The sequence below is a fragment of the Monodelphis domestica genome, chromosome 1 (genome assembly GCF_027887165.1).
Source record: "Monodelphis domestica isolate mMonDom1 chromosome 1, mMonDom1.pri, whole genome shotgun sequence".
In the NCBI taxonomy this organism is placed as follows: Eukaryota; Metazoa; Chordata; class Mammalia; order Didelphimorphia; family Didelphidae; genus Monodelphis; species Monodelphis domestica.
Window position 1 is genome coordinate 33767047 of NC_077227.1, and position 24078 is coordinate 33791124.

Genomic DNA, 24078 nt, shown 5'->3' on the forward strand with positions numbered 1-24078 from the left:
TCATGGACATACAAAAGTCAACATTACAAGATGGTCTGAGTTTCTGCAAAAACATCAGAGTATGTTTTCAATCCTTCTGTTGCTTGTGTTCTTCGAGGCAGAGCCCCCCCAAAGACAATGACAGCGTTTAGCCCAGAAGTGGCAAAGTGGGCAAGGTGTCACTCTTACCAGGTAATGGCACCCCAGCAAAGCTGCTGGTAAGCGCTTGTCGCAAGGTCTCCAAGTGCTGCTGCAGGACGGTGTTGCGGCTCCGTTCCTGGAGCACATCCACCTCCAGTTTCTCCACAGCTGTGCGCATGCTTTCCACATGCTTCTGAAGGGCTGCATTTCTCTCTTCAAACTCCATGTTGGACTTACGCAGCTGTCGCAGCTCTGCTTCTCGTGCTGAAGGCACCCAGGACACAATCCCGGAAAATAGGAGGACAGGAGGTGTTAAAACTTTTGAGGAGTCAGCTGGGGCTTTCATAAGTTGCTGCAAAACTGAACTGAACTAAGATGTGTTTAACTTGACTTTATTTCCTTATCCCTTCTAGACAGAGATTCCAGCCAGTTATGTGAACTCAGAAAATAGGAATCAGTGTGCAGGAGAACACAAGCACTGCTCTACTGCCTCCTCAAAAACCTGTGGTGTTTGTTTTGTTATTATTCCCTTTGACTCACACTCAAACATGTTTTGGAATACAAACCCAGCTTTTCTACACCACCCTGAATGGAAAAGGTCAGGGGATAGACAAGAAGTGGCTTGCTTTCACAGAATGAGGAGTGACTTTGCTAGCAATGCTTTCAAGGCCCCAGGAGGCCACATGAAGGAAGTCCCCTGTTTTCGTCAGGACAACTGTCCAGCCACAGAACTGAGGAATCAAATGTCAGGAGGCAGAAGCAATCACCTTTACTGTGGTTAAGGAATTCTTCTGTGAATATAGGTATGTCAAAAACAGATCTTTCTTTCACATCGACTTCCTTCTGTGGATCAGAGATGGAGAGAGAAGGAAATTCAGTTAGTTCTTAGGAATGGCTAAAACAAAAAGGCTTGCCAACAACATGACCCTGGTGTACAACCCCTTCCCTAAATAAATCAGGGGAGGAACAGGGAGCATCTGGAGAGGAGAGGCTTTGGGGATACACCAAGAAGAAACTGAGTTTAACAAATTTGGATCTCAACAATAGGAGGGAACTAACTTTTTTTAGTCTGAATTGGACTTACATGATGTCATGGATAGTTTAAATAGTCCTCTGAGGTGCTCAACAATAAATAATGAGCCATAAGGCAAATCTGAATATGTATTTTTCTCTAATAAAGAATGGTGAGACTTGAGAAGCCATTTCTAAGCTTTTTGCTTTGCAATATCAATAACAAAATCATTCTGAAAGTGATATAGAGGAAGGGCAGGGAAAGAAGAGTTAAACATAGCCTTTCAATAGCTTTTAGTGGTTGTGTGAGTAAAAACATTATCTTACTGAGGCAAATGCCTGTTCTAATTCTACAAGGTGGATAGGCACATTAAACAGGATGTATCTCTTATGCTCCAAGTCATAGCACTTCATAGACAACTACCGATTTCTCATGATCCGATAAGCATCCCCTTCCCCTGGACTCCTTAGAAGAAATAAATTCATTTCAATCTTATTTAATTCAATTCCTCATAGGCTTAGTGTGTACAGAGCACTGTGCTCATAAGAAGTTGGGGGTGGAAGATGACACACAGTCCATGTTTTCAAGAAGCTTGCAGTCTAATAAGGCAATTAAAACACCAACAGAAAAAGCTAAAATTTAAGATATTTCACATCCCCCAAAAGGACTACTATGGAAGGTTAGTAAGGGAAGATCACTGAAGACAGCAATCAGAAACATTCACGAATGAGGCATTTTGTGCTGGATTCTAGAGAATGTGCAGGAATTTATCAGAGGGGAGGGCTAGGGAGAAACTTTAGAGGAACTAAGAATGGCAGAATTAAAGAAAAGTCTAAAGATAAGAAAGCAAAGAGCATGGTCAAGAGGCAGAAGACAGTGGGTCCAGTTTGGATTGACTCTGAAGGGGACTAGGAATGAATGGACAGAAACTGTCAAGAATTCAAGGATTAGGAGAAAAAGAATAAGCCAGGTTCTATGTAAGATGAGTCCAAGGTGATGCTGGGGAGATCAAAGAAGAGTTATCAAAAAGGAGCTTTGGAAGCCATCTGTAAAGAAGACACTGTGGTTGTGGGACTGACTGAGACTGCTAAAGAGAGTGTGAAGAGTTAAATAATAGAGACATTTAAAAATTAAATTTTAAAAGCTAGAAAGCCCAAGGAGAAGGTGATATAGGAGGAAATAACAAAGACTGAAACCAACTACACCAACTGAGTCACTTAAGACTCCACAAAACATGTACTTGTCAAAAGTCCTTGCAATGTCTTTAAAACACTCGCTGGAGAGCAAGCTAAAAGCAAATAGTTTAGGGATGCTTCTAAGGAATTTGAAGAGAAAATCATTTACACACATTCATGAGTGGAAAATCTAGGTTAAAAAAAAAAAAGATTTCTGCGAATTTTGTTGCAGCATCCAGGCCAGGCAGGAGAAAGTACCTCACAGTCATCAGTCATTCCTCTAAGAATGTTTAAAGCAGAGACAGAATATTGCACTCCTGTCCCCTCTACAGTGGCATGCACTTGAATACCTTGAGCTTATATGGAGGACCAAGTGTGAAGTGAAGCTATGTAAAGAAGAGCCTACAAGACAGGGCACTGCAGCAGCACACAAGGCTTGCTTGGCAGGGCTCACTGAGGGTGGATGGTCTACTCTTTGGCAGCATGCCAACTGACAGGACTGGCTGTATAGGACATGAACCATTAGTAGTGTTCCCTTGGGCCAACTGTTGATGAGCATTCATTCATTCATTCATTTATTTATCTTCGATCCCAGGACCATCTCCTGTTTTTTGGGAAGAGGGGGGAATTGAAAAGATACCGTTTCTAAAATTGGTTAAAAATAAAGCAAAGTGGCTCAGTGGATAGAGTCAGGAGGTCCTGGGTTCAAATATGGATGCAGATATTTCCTAACTATGTGACCCTGGGCAAGTCATCTAACCCCCACTGCCAAGCCCTTACTGCTCATCTGCCTTGGAATCGTACCAAGGTAAGGGTTTAAAAATAAAGAAAAGTCTTACCACTAAAAGGCCATTTTAAAACCCCCTGACTGGAGCATTAGTAGATATGAAGAGGGTGGTGCCAAGGAACCCAAAGGCCATGTACCAGCAGCTCTCTCCAATCTCTTGCTTTTCCCCTGCTGCTTGAACTCTGTTCTGAGTCACTACAGGAAAACTCTAAGTACACATTTCCTAAAATCTGAATCAGATGGGCCCAGAAAGGATCAAGCAGGAGGCCACATGTCATATAGGAAAGAGAAGCTGTATGCTTCATAGTTTGGGCTCTCACAGTCAGGTTCATCTCTCTGTTTTATGAGTACATCTCCTGTGTGAACGTCCCACCTTAATTCCCAGAGATTTAAGCCTCAGGAACTCTTCTTATCCCCTTATACGGTTTTAGGTGAGTCTTTTGTGAGGACACTAAGGAGCGCCAGGGATAACGGCCCAGTTCCTGGAGGGAAGGGGGGATGGCTAGTCAGTCTCACTGTGGTGAGGTTCTTGGCTTTCTTCCCTGATGGAGCCTGCATTGGACCAACAACTTTCCAAGGGCAGGAGACAGTATGATGCTGATGCAATTCACATTGTCCCTTGTTCCAGGTTCTTGAAGTACAAAATAAGAAACATTAAAGCAATTAAGTGAAACTGTTTGGTCTCTAAAAGGCAACAGAGAAATTCTACTTAACGGAAGAGTGGTAATGAAAGCCATCAGCACTCTTCCATTACTGAGTACATTAGCCAGCATGGAGAGGATCCTCTTGGGGGCTTGAATGTACTTAAGCTGCTCCAAGGATTGCACTAGGGATTAAAATCATACGGATCTGATTACCTCTTCATTGAAAAGGTCTAATTTGTTCAGGCTGAGTGTCATTTTGTCATTTCTCATAAATTAAAGGAGAAACAAATTATTGTTTCTATCTTGGTCTTCACATGAGATGACACTTTCAGAGAGTAACCCTAGTACTCCTGGGCGTTCTAGGCTGGCATTTAATCTGAGAGCAGCCAGAACATGTCAGGCTTTAGGCTATCACCCTGGGCCATGTGGGTAGAGAGCAGAATGGTCTACGGGAGCTGCATGACCTGCTGTGACTAACGCCCAGGCCCAGAATCCCATGGGGTGAGTTCTGAGCATGGTACATGCTGGTTGCAGTATATAGCCTTCCGCTTGGCACCACAGACCTTGACTGAAGGTTTCTACACCTCTGCTACAGGGCTCTCCAGCTCTGGTTTGTGTGATCTCAGTGGAAGCACTTCAAGAATCCAAGACTGATATTCTAGCTTTTTCTTCTGAACTATTCCCTCTCGCCTGCCCCAAATGACAAGGAACTTGTAACTGAGTAAACACACTAGTCCACTTCTGAGGTAACCAGATATACTCTAGCTTACCAGATTGTTTGAAACATGTCAACTATTAGAGGCATTGTACCCACATGAGAGAAATGCCAGTCCTACTATATTCTGCCATGGAGGTCATGTATTCAGGTCAAGAAATTGCATGTTAGGAAAGAGAATTATAAACTCACAAATATGCAGAAAAAGATCAGAATGGTAAAGGGACTAAAGAACCTGCTACATAGAGATTCATTAAAAGACTAGAGAGATATACTTTGGAGCAGAGGAGATGGCTGACATGACAGCTCCCTTTCAGAATCTGAAGGATTACAGGTTTCTTCAGCTTGGCTCAGGGCTAGAACTGGCATCAACCAGCAGTCACAGAATGGTAAGATACTGGCTCAATATAAGAAAAAACTTCCTAAAAATGGGCTGTCTTGGAAGATCACAAGTGAACTTCCAGAGAAAGCCAGGTGATTTTTATTCCAAATTTTGTAGAGGATTACTTTTCAGGTATGGATTAGACTAAATCTCTCCTCCTCCAACTCTTGAGATTAAACAGTGCAATAGAATACAAAAATCAATACCCCACAAATAAGGAGGCCAAGTTTCTCTTCCCAGCAATGCTGTTAACAATTGTGAGATTCTGGAAGTCACTTCCTGCCCTTGGGCTAATTGTTCCCACAGGGTCTGTGACTCAGTCAAGCTCTCATTATTCCAACTGTTTTACCTTTATTGAAACCCAGAGCACCTAAAGTGGCCCGGTGTAAGAAGAGACCATCAAAACAGACCCTGGAGTGATGAAGGTTTACTCACTGGCTGAAAAGTTCACAAATCACTATGGGAGCCTGTGATTAGCAGGAAGTCCATATAGATAATCAAGTATTCTTGGTACTAAAGTTTCCAGAAAAGCAAAGAACATGTTTTAATGGAGAAAAAATTGGTGGGCAAGTACAACATAAAGAGAACAAAAAAGCTAGAAAAATGAGCAATCACAAAATTATTCTCTGTTAACATGAACAGCTGTCAACATTATTAAATTTAGGTTTAAAATATTGAGGATACAATAGGTCTCCATGTAAAAACAAAATTTATAGTTGTTCCTCATGTACAATTAGAATGCTGGGGTGCCATATATAATTGTGTTTATGTAGAATTCATAGAATGCATAAAATGTGAATAGCTACCACACATTGAAATCTTCATAATACAATACATATAAGGGATTTAAAAAAAAAGAACAGATTTGTGAATTTGAATAATTTCTCCATATCTTTTGAAAGGCCATAATAAAGAAGTGGGTTTGAGAAATACAACTTTATGGTAAGTAAATCCCTCCTCTTAAAGAATAGTTTCCCTGACTTGAAAAAAATGTCTGCAACAGCTATTGTACCTAAAACAGTAGTTACATCAGAAAATTCAAACTGGCTAAATACACTCTACTCTTTCAAGTCAAACTTATACCCAAACAGTTTTTCCTAAATAAAAAATTTGTGCTACGCTTCTGTTGAGATTCTGATAGTTAGAAAAAAGTATTGGGCTGGGAGTCAGGGAATATCAGAATCGGAAGAAACCTCAGAACTCTTCCAGTCTAGCTTGCCCACATGCCAAAGACCAGCTGCAAATGTGTAAAAGTCTTGGAACTGTCTCAGGTTTCAAATAGGAAAGACTCAAAAGGGAGCTTGTGGCTTAGTTGGTATAAGGAACTCCCCTGAACACTGAGATGAAGCCACTTCCCCAGGTCTTCCTTCTCTGTTTCAAGTCACATAAACAGCATTTACTAAGCACCTATATTATGTGGGAGGCCCTGTGCTAAGCACCAGGCACACGAAGAAAGGCAGAAAAGCCAGGCAGACACTGTTCTTCATCTAACAGGGAAGCTAACACACAAACAACTATACACAAACAATACATAAACAGGACAAATGTGATGATCTCAGTGAAGAGGCCCTAACATTAATGCCCAGAGAAGGCTAGAGCTTGCTGAGACTTGAAGGAAGGCAGGGACCCCCCAAGAGGTAGCAATGAGGAGGGAGAGCATTCTAGGCATGGGAGATAGAACAGCTAGGAGGCCAGTGTCACTGGGTGACAGAGAATGTGGAGGGGAGGGAAATCTAAGGAGCTAGAACATTAGGAAGGTCAGAGAAAGGACTGTATACTTGATCCTGAAGGCAACAGGCAACCATGAGATTACTGAACAGGAGGTGGCATGATCCAACCAAGATTTTGGTAGCCCAGAGGAGTGGAGAAAGTCAAGCAGGTGTGAAGGGATGAAAACATTAGGTCAAGATGAAGACAGTGTCAGAGAACCAAAGGGCACAAAAGAGAGATAGCAAAAAAATAGAATTGTCAACCTACTCTTTTTCCATTATACCACACTATCCTGATGGTATTTAAAAAGTTAAATGTCCATTTAACACCCCCCCCCACCCCATTTTTCCACTTTAAAAATTGTATTCCTGACCATTCCGTTCATGCTGGATGCAGTCAACCTTTAACATTATTGCTTGTCCCTCATTCTCTCTTTCTTGTCTTGGGGTTCCTGCTAGTCCCCTACATTCTTTCTTGTCCCTATTAAAATCCTTCCTAGTCTCAGGTTCCACTTCCATGTCTTCCCTTAGACATGTTACATGATCTTTTATATGAAGGAAAGAAACAAGCATCTCTTAGGGCTTTGTGCTAGTCTTTTATCCATTTATAATTTGTGCAAGAATTATTTCAGGTACTGCTTCTTCAGTTGATAATTCCTTGAGAGTGTGTTTGCTTTTTAAACCTTTACCTTGTCTTAGTATCAATTCTAAGACAGAAGGGAGATAAGGGCTAGCAATCAGGGGTAAGCAACTTGCCCAAAATCACATTAGAAAGTGTCTGAGGCCAGTCTCATTTGCTTTGCAACTTCACAGGCTTAGTTCAGTGCTTTCCACATGTGAATGCTTAATGCATCTGTGAGCTCACCGATATGAAGAAACTATCACCAACAAAGTTCAAAATTATGCTGTAACTTGGCGAATAAATCCTGGGAAGTTGACTGAGGCACAAAGAGAGGTTGAGTAGGGTGCCTGGGATCACAAAGTAAGAGTCAGAGGCAGGAGTCAAACTTAGGTCCTTCTGACTCCAAATCTAATACCTCTATACTTTATACCATGCTGATACCACATATTATCTAAAGGAGACATTTAATGAATGTCTGCTGATTAGAATTAAGTCAATGAAATAAGTAGTCAGTTTTATTTATTCAACTGAGAAGACAAGCCCCATTCTTCTTTGGTTGTCTGTCCCAGCAAGTCTCACACAAAACACAATCATTTCCTTTCCTAGCTAACAAAGCCAAGCTTAACAACACATTGAAACGTTTGTAGGAGTGAGCCCACATGCAACCCAACATAGGGCCAAAAGTTCTCAGACTTATTCTCAAAATACAGGCTTCTCAGGTGACAAAAGAGTGAACACTGACTGCAAGTACTCCAGGTTGGCAGACAAACATGAGGGAGGTAATGCCCATAAGCCCGAGTCCTGCCAAGGTGCTTGGACTCTACCACAGGTTCCCAATATGTAGGCAAAAAAGCCACGGACAAGGACGATAAGGTTACGGCAATTTTTTTTAACTTTAAAAATGGATCCTAAGGTGTAAAAATGTTGGAAATCATTAGGCTTCTTCTAGCTCTGTGTCTAGTCATCTCTTTTGTGACTTTTCAATATTTCCTTCTAATTTCTTTCAAGGTACAGTCTTATGGATTCCCCCCATTCAGTATTTTTAATTTCGTACTCATACGCTAATCCAGGTGACCTCAACCTTTTATTAGTAGAAGCCAGTTTTTTATTCCTTACCTTCTAAAAGAACGTTCTAAGAATTAGATTTGCGTAGCAAATGAAGAAAAATAAAAGTAAGATGTGTCTAGGAGGGATGCCAACTGTCTTTAAACATTTTCTGCTCCCTACATTGCCTCTCACTTTGGGTACTGAACAGAGGGCCCAATCCTCTTGTAGTCAAGAAAAAGAACATATTGGAGGCTTCAGACTCAATGAAAGAATAGGTCAATTAACTCAACCCATACAATTCAAGACATGGGATATGAATTAAAGACTCCTTACCCCCCTATCTTCTTCTCCACCGGCCAGTTCTGCTCATGCTGTTCCCCCCTCCCTCTCTACTATTGGATTTTTTGTCCACCCTTAAAATCTCAAATTAATACTTATTCTGTACCCAAAGCCTTCTTGGATCCCACTAACAGAATTGAACATTCCTTTGGCCTTTGGAGAACTTGGCTTCACAAGTCTCTAATGCACCTAACAGAATCCTGAGTCTTGTTTGTATCTTATTCCCCTACAAGCTCCTTAGGGGAGCCTGTATCTCCCCAGAGGCCTGCACAGAACTACACGCCAAGCCCTTAATGAATGTTTTTTGAACGAATTTATCTTGAGGGATGAAACCCTTAACAGGAACCAAAGACAAGATTATGCTAAACCGCTTGACAGACAGAGACCTATTTACCTCATGATCATGTGCAGCCTGTCGAGTTCCTTCTGAAAACAAGAGAACATTCAATTGAGGTAACAAATTCAAATGTGCCACTATGCCAAGGGACAAACTAGTCCCACAGGCGTATATACCCATGCACCAAATGAGACCAAGTCCCCATTAGTTAGCCCACCCCCACCCTGTGGGGAGAGGCCCTGAAGGCCAAGTAGCCACTAGGCCATGCAGGGAGATGAACAAAGAAGAGCAGACACCCCTGAGAAGAGCTGACTATTCCAAGGGGAAGGGAAAGAAAGAACATGGAGATATAAGCATCACATCACTTACAGTCTTACTTGGTCACTGTGAGTGCCTTAAAGACAACCCTGGGAGTAGGTGACCCTCACTTTACAGATGGGGAGGTCGTTAAGTATCTTTCGTGGTCAATGAGGTAGTGACCAAACTCAAGAACTCAAAGATTGGGGCTGTATGCTGGCACACCATCCTCTTGTCTCTCCCACACTACAGATCTGCTGGCCTGGGCTGGTCTGGGAGTGGGAGTTAAGGGACTTAAGCATTTGGGAAGGATAAAGGGTGACACAGGGAAATGAGCAGAAAAACAAGGTAAGACTCTCCTCAGGTAGAACAGAGGGTTCTTGTCATGAAACAAAGGACAGCATATCCAAGGTAGGACCTTAAAACACAAACCCAACTAATTCAGGTCTGATGTGGGAGGCATAGAGGATCTCCTGAAGATTGTGGCTTTTTTTTTATGACATCTGGAACAAAAATGTGGGAGGTAGAGCAGGGAAGTAGCCTCTACAGAGCAGTTAAACTGCTGCCACTTTGAAGGGGTGGCCCAGCCAACACACAAAGGACATGAAAGGTTGTGGCCTCCATACCCTGCCTGTGAGATTTGCCCTTCTGCCGGTCCTGGGTTTTTCTGCTAAAAACTTTGTAGGCCTCTGTCTTCTGATACTGTTCCAGCTCCTTCATGTAGCGTTCCTTATCTCGGTCTGCTTCATCCAGGTAACGCTACAAAGAGAAAATTCAATTACTTTTGAAAAAGCTTGGTCACACAAAATACCCATGCCAGAAATAGGAGCCTGCAAGGAAAGTGTGGCAAGAGGCACGGACAGGAAGTAAAGGAGAAAGGGAGAATTTTGAATATTAAGAGCAAGACTGCTATAAACTAACTTCTAGTAGTTTTCATCAAGAGCCAGAGGCTCTGGCTTTCAGACTGAATAGCTTATTGGGATGAAGGCAAGGTCTTTTAGGATATGTTTTATAAAAAAAATCCAAGAATCAGATGCATTTGTTGTCTCTTTAGGTGTGGCAGGTTGCAGTCTATTTGGCCACTCAAAGATTCACGGGTCATGAATGATATAAAGGTAACACTTGGTCTGTTGGTGGAAGGGAAAGAGTATTCTCTTTGTATTGTTTATGCAGCATCAACTCATTCTAAGAGGATGACCTTACACCATTTGGCTTTCTAAAGATCAAGAAAGCGGAGCATTGAATTTAGAAGTAAAGAAAAAAAAAGATGATCTCACTCTAAGGACCCCCAAATATATCACTTTAATTCTGTATACATTTACACATTTTTTTTGCCTTCATCCTATTAATTTTTTATACAAGGACTATCGATTGACTAGCTCATTTGGGTCAATTGCCCTTTTCCTTTTAATTCAACAAACTGAGGATATTTTTGAGGCAGTGTAGTACTGTGCAAAGAATGCTGGGTCTAGAATCAGAGCCCTGGGTGCCCATCTCTGTTCTGCTACTTTCTACTTCCCTAGGCCTCAGTTTCCTCATCTAAAAAAATAAGAGGCCAGATTAACTAAAGACCCTTTCATGTCTACATTTCTGATTCTATGGACAAAACCCCAAAACGAAATCTGTTAAAATCATATCCATTCCAGAGCAATCCAATCCAAACCAGAAAGAGCCATTCTTAGAAACCTGTTAAAAAATTCCCACTTCTTTTTCTGTCTGCTACAGAAGAGGAGCTAATACAGAACAACTTTCAATCCATTTCACAATTCAAATATGAACTGCCATTGGTGAAAAATGGCTTTTTAGTTTTAATGCGATGTTTTGTTTGAAATGAGTAATTCAGAAAAAAAAATGCAACCATTTTCAGCTTAATTTAGGACATTTTCTCAAGCTGATTTAAAGAAAAGTCCTCATAGACCTATTATAGGGAACTTAAAAAGTATAAGTAGTATAAGTAATGACTACTAGTTAGCAAAGAGCCCCTCAACAATCCTGTCCCCTCAAAAGCGTTATTCCAATCCTGTGCCATTATCATGTTTCTCTCATCCCCCATAAATCTTGCTCCACGTAGACTCCTGATTCGGACTGGCCTGGTGAGGCTGAGGCAGAAATACCTGAGCACTAGTGACTTGGCATATTGGTAGCATTATTAAGGCCTGCCCCATAGAAGGGTGATCCAGATGCAACGTGAGAACACCTTGATTTCAGTTTATGTGGCACAGATATATGTGTCTCAAGATGAAACAACTTTGGAGTGGTTGGTAATTATCCCACCTGTGTCTAGCCTCAGTCTCTAAAAGACATAAATTAGATTTCCTTAAGGAATAATGAAAACCAAGGGAAGTATCAGGAATTTGAATTGATAACCTGTTTCTCTTCAGGAGGCAGTTTACTCCATTCATTCCCCAGCATCCTTGTGATTTCCGGAAAGGGGACCTCAGGCCTCTTTGCACGAAGCTGTTCTCGACGTTCATTCATGAACCGCACGTATCCTGTAAGGGGGGATTTGGGAGCATTGCTATCTCGAAGTGGCTTCTTCCTCTTTCTTCCTTTGGACCAACCTCCTCGTTTGTTTCTTTGCTGGGAAAAAAAAAAGGTGTGTGTGTGTGTGTGTGTGAGAAAACAAGAACTTTGATTCAAAGAACATGGGCTATTTTTTTCTGTTAAAATTAAACCTTACAATTTTTACCTCTCCAAATCTGTCACAGATACAGAGGATGCAGGCTTTTCAGAATCCTTTCAGAAGAAAAACTGTAGATTTTTCACCATGGAGCCTTGTAAGCATCACCCTGCAAAATCATCTCACTTTCTAGGGTAACTTGAGTATTAATTCCTACTCACTGAAACCAGCATTAGGGTACTTGATGCCATGATCCCTCAAAGTTGGGCCTCTGACACAGAAACTCTCTTAAGTATTTAATTCAGTATATTCACAGAGCAATTTGCCACAGGAACACAAGTTGCTTTTGTCTGAAATAGCTCTAGGAGTCATTAGAATGCCCCAGGCAGGAGAGGAGTTTGAATTCAGAATAGGAAGGGAAGGCAGCAATAGATATAGCAACTATCTACAATACAAATAAGATTTCTTCCTAAATCTCCTTAGAAGTTTTCTTTCCAGTGTGAACTACAATTCTCAGCACCCCACTGTCCTCATATCACGTGCTAAGCTAGGTAGGATATAAATTTGGTGTAGCCCCGCCTCTCATTCTCTCTTCTTGTGATCACAGGCAGCCGTGGACATGGGTTTTTTGAGAGCCAGAACTTAATCATGTAGGTTTACGTTGGTTAGATAATTAGGTTTTTATACTTCTATTTCCTTTTTACTTCAACTTCAAGTGATTATCAATAAGTTTATGAAATTAATATTTGGAGCAGTGTTCGACATTAATTTAAATCTTATATTTTTAGCCACATGAAGTCTGGACTTTAGGACCCTTACTAAGTGAATAAATTGGTTTAAAAAAACAAAACAAAACATGTTTCTCTATTGCCACAGCCTTTTCATGACCCACCCCCCCCCCCCCCCCCCCCCCCGCCTTGCGAGCCTCTTTCTGTGGGGCTAGTAAAGTATAACCCTATGCCCACATCCCCTTACATTGCTAACAGCTGAGAGCTTGTTATGGCCCTGTAAGCAGTGTGTGTCTTTTTGTTTTTTATTTTTTGCAATAATTAGCCTCTAACCCTCCTGACTCCTTTCACCTGGGGGAAGCAACCCTGCACCACACAAGCCACCATCTTGCAGCCCAGAATCCCAGAGTGTTGGAGGAAGTTAATAATTTCAGTTCAGTTTGTTGTTGTTGTTGTTATTAGAAGATACTGATTACTGGGTTAAATTGAAAAAGTTTAGCCATATATTACTCCTAGCAGTTTGTTTTCTTTTTTAAGGCTTTTCCTAAACTCCCATGTAGGACTCAAGTGTGGTAGGCCCTTAAACCCTTTTTGCTCTGCCAGACCAGCTCAGCTACTAAGCAGCTGAGAAGTTTTTACCTTCACTGTGCCTAAAATTGAAAGCTCTTGTTTTCCCTCACTAACTTAGCCTTGGGCTAAAGCATTTTGGCCTCTTCCATTCAAAGGCTGATTGAGGCATGTCTCCATCTACTAGCCTAGTGAGGTCTTTACTCCTAGTCAGTGCATACCAGGCTAGCACCACCTAGTAGTAGATTTGCAACCAATTTAATAAGTAGAATTGCAAGCATGGCCCAGTTTCCCACCTATCTCAAATAGCACCTATTCCCGGAGAGCATTATAGACCTCGCACAGCTCAAAATCATGTCTTTTCTTACTACCTTTCCTGGGTACACTTGTCCCTTGGGATTAGCTTGAGTAATCCTGAGATTTGGGGGGGAGATTCATCTCCCAACATTCCCTTGCCATTCTGGTCTACCCTGTCTCTGCAATACATCCAATATGGAGTTTGTCCACACTATGCCCAGTGCAGGTATGGCAAACCCCAGAGGTATGACCAAAGGAATCTAGATGGATGATACTGGGGAGGGGAAGGAACCTGAGAGTCTGGAGGTGAATTTTTAGCTTTTTAGACTCCATTGCTAACTGTTCATAGTTTGTTCCCCTCCAAATAGTGAAGAAGTTTATTGGAATTGGAGAAAAGGACTCCTGAATTCAATGCCTGTATCCTGTCACATATATTGTAGTTGCTGATTGTTTTAAAATTTAAATTTTTTTTGGTCATATATTAATCTAATCTAATATATTCTATTACACTGAATCATTTTAAGTTACTGTGTTTTGGCCATTGTGCTGTTACATTGTCTTTATTAGTACCTCCCCTTATGACTGGATTGGAGAAAATACCATGGTAAAAGTCCATAAACAACTTGTGCAAACCTATAGGTCCTTATAGATGCTGGGTTTGTCACCAGATCCATTGAGGTCACATGTTGTCTAAATGACCTTTTGTTTCTTTTTGCCTTTGTTAATTGTCACATAGATGATGATGGATGGACTCTATCAAACTGGTTAAAATCTGTATACAACCTTTGGAGAATTTAATGATCTAAAAATTTAAATTGATTTTAAGGGGTCCTTCATAAGTGATTTTTCAGGATATCAAAGAGCACCACTACCACTGACTGATCATTTGCCTACCTTAGTTGTTTGTAACAAAAGGTAAGGGTCCATTTAGTAGTTGAAATGCAGGGCTCCTCTGCCACATTTTGGAATTATGGCAGTAATAGACTTTGTTAAAAATATCTCAGCCGAGGCTGAAAGATTGGCTAGATCTGGAGAACTTGTGACAAGTATTCATGAGCTTCAATTTTTTTTTTAATGTCACACAGCAACTCATGTGAATCCTATATGATAGTGGTTTGTTTGCTATTGCCAATTACTTCTTTAAATGTTCATTACCTGTCATACTACTTTTTTATGAAGCTGTTACCTGATAAAAAATTATGTACACTCACACTGTGGATCATGGCCAAATTAAAAAGGAAATAGATCTTATTTTTGGGTGAGAAACCATTGTATTGCACCTCTCCTAGGAAAACACAGTGTGCTACTGTTTGCGAACTATATATTTTTGATTAAAAAAATTTATTATTGTTTTTCTTTATATGTGCAATAGAGTATGAGGTTTTTTTTCTCTCTCATTTTTGTACTTGAAGCACACACTACCAGTATTAATGGTTTTTTAATTTTGCACTAAGTTTACAATATCCACTAGCCCTAATATTAATGCATACCCAAATGCTTTAGACTATGGAAACCTGCCATTGATTGTCAAATGTTACGGAACTTTGATTTATGATTGTGTCTGATTCCAGGAGAAGAGATCACAAAAGAAACATTATACAGTGCCAAGAAACACAAGCTCTCTCAAAGAGACCAACTAATCCCAGTAGGATTTATTAGAATCTGTGTCAAGAGAGAGGACTTGTTTTGAGGTTTGCAGAAGCAGCTGTTTGACATCAGACACTGGATTTCCCCATGCCAGATTTAGACATAGTACCTCGATTTGGCTACACTTCTGGCTCACCTATCCCTAAGAGTGAAGGTAAGATCAAACCAGAGAGTATTTCCCATTTGCTGCAAAAACAAAAAACAAAAAAAAAACAAAAACACATCCCCAAACTAGTCCTTTTTTCTTTCTCCTTCATAATGTGGCACTTTTCTGTTTTGCTGCTGATTGGGTAAGTATATATTGTTGCAATGGTCCTACAGGCTTGTGGGACATAAATTACTTTATTAGGCCCTGATTCAAGGATTCAAGAATAGGCTTATTCTTGCTTACTCAGAATTTTTATATACTATTTAATTTTGATTTTTTAAAAATGTTTTTGACTTCCTTTTTATAATTGATTCACATACCTCATAACTCAGCCATGTATCCCTGGGTTATCCGTGTGTTTGTTAACATCCTCCTCAGGGAGGATTGTATAATTGGAATAGAATTCTACATTTATAAAATTTTTCTTGTTTGAGAGTAAATTTAGGATAACAAACTTGCTACTTCCCCTAATCAAGAAAGTGAACTGTTTGGAGAAGGTGCCATGGAGATGCCTGCAGAAACCTCACACTACACCAAAAGAGCCAGAACGAACTTTGGGATGTAGTGAAAATGAACTGGAGGTGGGGGAGGGGGGGTGGCGCTGAATGCATTTATTTTGAATATATACTCTTGTACCAAAAGGGTCTGCCCCCTAAGTGGCTTTTTGTCAATGCGCCTAGTTATCATTAGTTTTGTTCTTTTATTTCCTTCTTATCCCCAAATTATTATAATTTCCCCTTAGAAAGTGCAATATTGTATGTACCTCTAGTTGAAGATCTTTAGAGATTTAAGTGGGTTATGTATACTGATTCCATGGTGTGAACTTTAGATTACTCTACCCTAATACTTAGTCTAACAAAAACAGGAATGTCTACACCCAAACTTAAGGATGAACTATTTAGGAGGATGGCCTATGACAGACATGTGCTAGCAAATGACAAATCAGAAACAACTGACAGACCCCTGGGCTGTCATAAGTCAATGTACCATCGGTACATGTGAGACACAGGAAAATGATGTAAAAACTCTCTATATATTTCGTGTCACTTCTTCTCTCTGGCCTCTTTGGTGGTGGAGTGTGCTGAACATTTCAGCATCTTGGGTGGCGGCTGCTATTGTCCAGGTTTAGCAGTGAGTTTTCCTTGATACCATACTGGAGAAAGCCGAGTAGCCTAGTTCAGGTGAGGCATCTTTACTGAGCCCTCTCAGAGTTGAGGCTGATTCTTTCTTTCTCTGTTACCTTCCAAACACTATCCTCTTAGAATGTCACTAATCTGAGGACATTGAACTCCCCCTGGCATAGGCCAGGTGGGAGAAATCCTACACCTTTTCCCTCTCCCTTCTCCTTAATTCTTTCCCTCTATATTAAACCACCATAAATTAAAACACTGACTTGGATATTTTATTTGGGATATTCCCTGGTGACCAAAATTAATTTAGATTAGGTCACAACCCTAAAATCATCCTTACAATGGGGAAAGTATGTAAATCTGGGAGATTTCTACATGCTCGTTTTCCATGAGAATCACAGGGGGAAATTGTGTAATTTGAATCTGTACCCCAGAACTACAATGCCCAGCATCCCACTCTTCTCATGTTATGTGCTGATATAGGGAGGATATAAATTTTGAGTAGCCGCACCTCTCGCTCTCTCTTCTTGTGATTGCAAGCAGCTATGGACATGGGCTTTTTGAGAGCCAGGAGAACTTAGTTACATGGGTTTTCTTTTGTTAGATAATTAGATTTTTATATTTCTATTTCCTTTTTATTCCTTCTAATTCAAGTGATTAATAAAATTTATAAAATAAATACTTGGAGTGTTGGACATTAATTTAAATCATACATCAGGGAGCAGGTAGGTAGCTCAATGGATTGAGAGTCAAATCCAGAGACAGGAGGTCCTGTGTTCAAATATGGCCTCAGACACTTTCTAACTGTGTGACTCTGGGCAAGTCATTTAACTCCCCCACTGCCTTGCCCTTACCATTCTTCTACGTTGGAACCAATACACAGTTTTGATTTCAAGACGGAAGGTAGGAGTTAAAAAAAAAAAGTTTACTTCCCATATAACTCACCATTATAGTAATGTTACTTGGTAACATTGGTAAAAATGGTAGGTAGGCCCCTACCATTACAGATTTAAATTATATGTGTCTAATTTTGAGCTGAATTTCACTAAATGTGACAACAGCCAAAGCATTCTAAAAATTAACCGTTTATTTTTTTAATATTCTCTTAAATGCACTTCTTATTTTATTGAGTTGTTAAAAGACATCTCAAGAGATTACTGATTCATCCTAAGAGTTGACAAATAAATAGCACCTAGTAATGAACACAGGATTCCTGTATCAGATGAGGTGACCTTAAAGGTTGGAAACATTTCCTCTGAAGGGTAAGTAATGTGACAAGGAAATCACTTTAAAAGACTGATATATATTAATTTAAGGTTGCCAAGGAATTCAGCTATGTAATTCCTTAATGAAAACTCAAGTCAGCAGTCAACCTTTTATGGAGTTTAATTACAAACAGGAGGGGAGGGAGAGAGGGAGAGAGGGAGGGAGAGGGAGAGAGGGGGAGAGAGAGAGGGAGGGAGAGAGGGAGAGAGGGAGAGAGGGAGAGAGGGAGAGGGAGGGAGAGAGAGAGAGAGAGAGAGAGAGAGAGAGAGAGGAGGAATAGGGCTTAAATACCCCCTCTGTTGGGCCAAGCCTTTTGGATAGCTGAGGCAAGAAAAGAGATCAGTCCCTATCACTCACGTGACAAAAATGGAGAAACAGTCTCAGGGGCCTCCACCTCCAGCTTCCTTCAGAGCAAGCTTCTCAGAGCACAACCTCTCAGAGCAAAAACTCTCCAACCACCTCCCAGTCCTCAGACCCTGCTATCTTTAAGGAAAACATCCAAGTTCCCTCCCCTCAGTTCTCACATCTACCAATCACTGTCCATGTCTTCCCTGTGCCAATGGTGGCTCTAGCTTAACCCAGGACCGCCCAGAGGTCTGTGGCTTTGCACATGTCTGTTGAAGGTCATATTCTCAAATAATTAAATCTTGATCCTTTGCTGCAGCCCTTCCTAAATCCTGTTACCCTGAGCAGGGTGGAGATTGGAAGTTCCAAGACCTGGTTCTGTCATTCCAAGTATCTCTATTGTATCAATTCTAAAATCAATCATGACTCAAAGAACTTCCTGTTCTATGCTTAAGCATAGGTCAAAGCCCTTTCCATTGTTCAGCAAAAGGTTTCTGTCCTAAAGTAATCTTAGGTAGGGAGGAGAAGGAACCTCCCATGCCAATAGGGTTCACATTCCAATAGAGTTCCCACTATCAGTAGGAAATTCTTCAAGTATGAAATTTCCCAATGGTGAAATTTCCAACATTTATAAGTTTAAGAAATTTTAAGGTTTACAGTAAAGGGTAGGTGATTTTGGCCTAAGCCTCCCATTTTCTTCTTCTCAGTCCTACCTCATCCACTTTTCCCAAGGGCCAGAAGGCATACCTCTGACTGTGACCAGGATCCTGCCCATCACACATTCACTCCCTATGCATGGGACAAGATTTTAGAGTTAACAACAAGCTACTACTAATACAAATTCTTACTGGTAGGCTGAGTCTCAAAGACCAGGCATGGGAGTTATGGCAGCCGAGGAGCATGATGTAAACAGAAAGAACTGTGCCACTGGTAGTGTCAGCATGAGCTTGCTTGGGCCTGGCATAACAAGGACTGAACACTCACTGTAACCTTAGGAGGTGCCAAGATGACAGACAACGAGCAGATGCCAACATTCTCAGTTATTCTTTGGAGGTTTTTAAAGGTAGAAAAATATGGGGCTGTTACAATGGTTAAATGATGGCAAGGGTATTATATACTTCTTTGGGAATAAGTTGCTTGCCTTTGTGCCAGCCAATAATGCTTATGTTCTAGAAGGTAAATAACTTGTGGAAAATTAGATCATCTGAAACTGATTGATTCATTTCTTAAGTACTTGCTATGTACAGAGCCCTGTCCAAAGCACCAGAGGAAAGTCATGGACTCTATTCTTATGGTAGGGGATAAGTAGTAGGGGAAAAGATATAATAAGCTTATCACATGACACCTGCAGAAGGTTAACACAAGTGTTATGGAAGGCCTGGGTAAAAGTTATTGGCATTAGGAAAGGCTAACCCTAAAGGGACAACAATTTAGGTAAGCTTTAAAAGGATAGGCAAAAATTCAATAAAAATAAAAATTCAAAAAAATCTAGAGGCAGATCCTTCTGAGCATAGGAAACAGCATAAGTTGGTAGAGGCACACAAGTGGAAGTTACCAGGTATTCTAGAGGGATAGAATACTTAAGTTTGGCCTGAATATAGAGCACATGGAAGATGGTAAAACTGAGATGAAGCTACAGAAGCTTTGAATGCTAGGCCAAGAAGTCTAGAGGCTGGCTAGGGACCAATGTGGAGATGTTAGCTAAGGAATACTATCATAGAATAAAGGCTTCTCTGGCTGTGTTAGGAAGGATTTTAGGGAGAAGAGAGTGGCAAGAAGGCCATGGTAAAAGTCCAGGCAGAAGGAAATTAAAACCTGTACAATGGCAGTGGGAGAGTGTGGAGATGAGAGCCAGGAAATACATTCCTTGAGATGGAATAAAGCGGAACTGGAGAAACATGTCCAGGAAGGCATGATGCCAGGTGAAAAGAATTCTTATATGCATTTCCTTATTTATTGACTCTTGAGTCTATGAATACATGACCAATTATGTTAGCTCACCTCATCCTCATGCCGCTGTTCACTATTTTCTACTGTATTTGAAGATTCATTCTGGAGCAGCTGAACTTGGGAAAGATCTTCCACAAAATCTGGATTGTTTGTGGATGGTGTAGCCCCACCACTGTATGTAACCTCTGGATGGGCTAACCTAAGGGTAAGAGGAACATGTTGAGACTTACTTCCAGGATACAATCTCTTATTTGATCACAACCTGACCAAATGCTTTAACCAATTGATGCTTTTCATACAGGGTGGGAAAGCAGTTAAAAATCCTGTTTCCTCTCTCACTGAGGACTGCTCAGAATTTGAAGAAACATCTTCAGGAAGCTCATAAACTAGGAAAAACAGACTTTGCCCCAAAACTTGTCTTCTTCAAAAGGATTCCCAGGGTGAATACTTCTCATAATGCTATGGCTTTTCCCATGTAACAAAGGCCTTCAAACTGCTTGGCCTAACTTGCAATGCAAGCTTTGTGTGGTGTCATTCATAGGATAAATACTGCATAGAGAGGAAAAGAACTAAGGAGCTACAGGAAATAGCCCTTCTTAGGGAACTTCTCAAACTAACCTCATTTAGGTCATTCATTCTTTTCTTTAAAAAACAGAACAAAATCCAGTGCCCCCCCCCCCCCCCCCAATCTTCTGAGAATCAATACTGTGTCACTGGTTCTAAAGCAGAAGAGCGGTGAGAGGAAGGCAATGGGAGTTAAATAGCTTGCCCAGGGTCATAGAGGTAGGAAGTATCTGAGGCCAGATTTTAACCCAGGACCTCCCAATTTCTAGGCCTGGCTCTCAATCTACTGAACTACTAAGTTGCCCTCAATTATAGTTTATTTCAATGGAAAAATCCTAATCATTTATGATCCTCATTCATTTACAGAAGGGTGCCTCTCCTGCCCCTGTTGATGCTGCCTTACAGGAAAGGGGCAGCCCTCACCTTCCTCTGTCCCAAGGAGGGAAGGAAGGAGGGAGGTTACAAAGGTCTTGGGGAAAAGGCTTGTTGGTTTTTAGTGGTGGTGCTTTATTCATTCATTCATTTATTTATTTGAAGACTGAAATTATTTTTTTTTCCTATTATATGTAGAAACAATTTTTGACGATTGTTTTTTGACATTTTAGAAGTCAGGTTTTCTCCCATCTTATTCTCCTCCCATTCCCCAAGGCAGTTAGTAGTCTGATACAAGTTAAACCCATGTTCTCATGTAATACACATTTCCATATTGCTCATGTAATGATAGAAGACATAGAAAAGAAATCTCATGAAGGATATAAAGTGGAAGATGGCATGCTTTGATCTGCCTCAGACTCCAACAGTTCCTTCTTTGACTGTGAAGAGCACTTTCATCATCAGTCCCTTGTGATTATTTTGGAGACTTGTTTTGCTGATAATAGTTTAGTACTTCACAGCTGATCATCCATCATATAAGATTTGTGACTGTACACAATGTTCTCTTGGTTCTGCTCACTTCACTTTGCCTCAGTTCATATAAGTCTTTCCAAATTTTTCTGATCTTATCCTGTTCAGTGTTTTCTTATGGCACAAGTTTCCCATTACAACCATATACCACAACTTGTTTATCCATTCTCCAAATGATGGGCAACCCTATATTTCCCAATTCTTTGCCACTACCAAGAGATGTTAAAAATGTTTTGGTGTAAGTCTTTTCCCCTTATCTCTGATGTCTTTGGGATACAGACTCTGTAGTAATATTGCTGGATCAAAGAATATGCATAGTTTTGTGGCCCTTTGAGCCTGGTTTCCATATTGCTCTCCAGAATAGTTGTATCAGTTCAGTTAGTGATGGCATTTTAAAATTGAACTAATGGCACAATATGAGTCTAAAGAGTACCACTTATATGATGGTGATGGAATACTATTGTTATAAGTAATGATGAACTAGATAATTTCAGAAAGAACTGGAACTGATGCATGAACTGATGCAGAGTGAAATAAGCAGAACCAGGAGAACATTATACATGGTAACTGAAACACTATGGGACAATCAAATGTGATAGACTTTGCTACTAAAAGAGCAATACAACAATCATCCAGGACAATTCTGAGGGACTTATGAAAAAGAATGCTATCCACCTGTAGAGAAAGAACTATTGGAGTAGAAATACAAATGAAAACTTACAATTTATCAATGTTTATTTGGGTACATGTTTTGGGGTTTTGGTTTTATAAGATTACTTTCCTACAAAAATGAATAATATGTTAATAGGTTTTGAGTGATAATACATATGGAATTGCATGTCAACTCTGGGAGGGGGAGACAATATGAATCAGGTAACCTTGGAAAACTTATGTATAAATTTGTTACTGGAATAAAATAAAGAATTTTATTTTTAAACTAAAGAGCACCACTGCTGACAAAAATGCTAATGTGATTTTAGGGAATATTAAGAAAAACAGTGTCTAGGACAAAGAAGGTGAGTCCAGCTGAACCATTTTTTAATACTGGGCTCACTTCTGTATGCTATGAATGACAAAGCTGAAGGGTGACTAAGAAAATGAGAGCTAGAAACCATTTCAAATGAGGATAGGTTGAAACAACCAAGAAATTTAGCCTGAGGAGAAAGACTTAGGGGGTCCATGAGAACTTTCTTCTAATATCTAAAGAAATGACATGTGGAAGAAAGATTAGATTTGTTCAGCTTGGCCCCATAGGACAGAATTAGGAACACTGGGCAGAAGGTTATAGATGGGTAGATTTCACCTTGATATGAGAAAAAACTGTAATTCTTAATGAGTTATTCAAAAAAGTGGAGGCTGGAAGAAATTACTTAGTGGGGACATGGAGCAAAGGATTCTTGATCATTATAAACCAGAGTTGGTGACTTCTGAGCTACCTTTCCCCCTTGCATTTCTATAAATCATTGTTGCTCTCCCTTGTGGCACAGAACTTGGACATGAGATTGGTGAGAGGAAGGAAAGAATGACTCCTTAGTTTCAACTCTACAATGGCAGTTGGAACTTAATCATCATCATAACTCTAGGGAATGGCATAATAATTGTATTCAGGGATTAAAGATCACATCAAATCTAGTAATAAATACATTTACTCTCTGGCAAAGACATTGGGTTTATTATTTTTTGGGGGGAGGAGTCAGGGAGCAATGCTGGATCTGTGATTTCACTGGCTGAAGGAACTACTAGATGCGAAAGCTGCATTTACCAAAGCAGGTCAGCACTTTTGTGAAAATACAGTCTTAGAAAGTTCCCTCAGACACCAGGAGGTTGGAAATGACCTGTTCAGAATGTCAGGCAGGGCCCTGAATATAGATCTCCTGGCTCCAACTCTATTTTAATTTCTTGAACCCATATTTTCACAGTCACACTACTACCCTTTAATACTACCTCTACAAGCAAAGTATGAATTTTCAATGGAAACAGTGGCCCATCTTAACTCTTTACTAGGTAAATTCCTCTAAATAACTTATTTTGTCAGAGATTCCCAAAGAGGGGAAACTAAGAAATAATATGGAAGTCAGTTAAGGTTGTTTTTTTGTTAAAAAAGATAGGGACTGTAACTTGAGCTATTCTTTTGTCACTATGAATCTGGGAGGGGAAAGTCTGTTTTCACAATCTGTGGGAATATGGGCCATAATGGTTCATTTCTTTTTCAGGGCTATTCCTAAGATAGTTATTTCTTTAATGGGGATTATTCCTCTGAGAGAGATTTCTTAAGTGGGTATTGCACAAGCATGATAAAAAACAAAAAGAAAAAAGCAGCAACTAGATTACCAACTCTTATATATATCTCTTCCTGGGAAGCTGGGTTTTGCAAATGACAGCAGAATATAGACTGGAGAGAAGTTTTTAATGGATCTCAGCAGTATTACAGAATAAGAGCCCAGGAGAGATCTGTCCTGGTGGCACTGAGCTGCCTGCTTGGCAGAAGCCAGCTGGTGGAGCATGAGCCCAAGTAAGTGGCCCTAACCAGCTACTTACCCAGTTGCAGCCATATCACTACTCTCCTTAGAGCCATCATCATCTGCAAACAGTGGGGGGAGGGTTGAGCTACTCATTAGATTTTCCATCTCTCTAAAAGGAAAGGAAAGTGAAAAAGGTTTTAATTAATTTCAGCAAAGGTCACATCCATTTAAGAATTTTAATGTTGCCAATATCAGCAGAGTAGCA

The 24078-nt window shown here is 40.4% G+C and overlaps 1 protein-coding gene across 8 annotated transcripts in view; it reads right to left on the minus strand.

Moving 5' to 3' along the window:
* The window catches only part of HMG20A (high mobility group 20A), an 84313-nt gene that overhangs the window by 12513 nt on the left and 47722 nt on the right, over nucleotides 1-24078 (minus strand). For 5 of the 8 annotated variants that reach the window (XR_459863.3, XR_459862.3, XR_008911701.1 and 2 more), the window contains exons 2-8: nucleotides 23890-23982; nucleotides 19936-20083; nucleotides 11554-11766; nucleotides 9813-9945; nucleotides 8947-8978; nucleotides 888-963; nucleotides 169-384 (exon numbers count right to left, since the gene is read on the minus strand). Coding sequence is in view for 4 of the 8 variants with exons in the window: in XM_007477972.3 (XP_007478034.1) it covers nucleotides 169-384; nucleotides 888-963; nucleotides 8947-8978; nucleotides 9813-9945; nucleotides 11554-11766; nucleotides 19936-20083; nucleotides 23890-23978 (907 nt within the window). In the remaining 4 variants the exon portion in view is untranslated. The remainder of the gene's footprint in view (nucleotides 1-168; nucleotides 385-887; nucleotides 964-8946; nucleotides 8979-9812; nucleotides 9946-11553; nucleotides 11767-19935; nucleotides 20084-23889; nucleotides 23983-24078) is intronic. The other 3 variants (XR_008911706.1, XM_016432605.2, XM_056796770.1) reach the window with 1 other exon arrangement.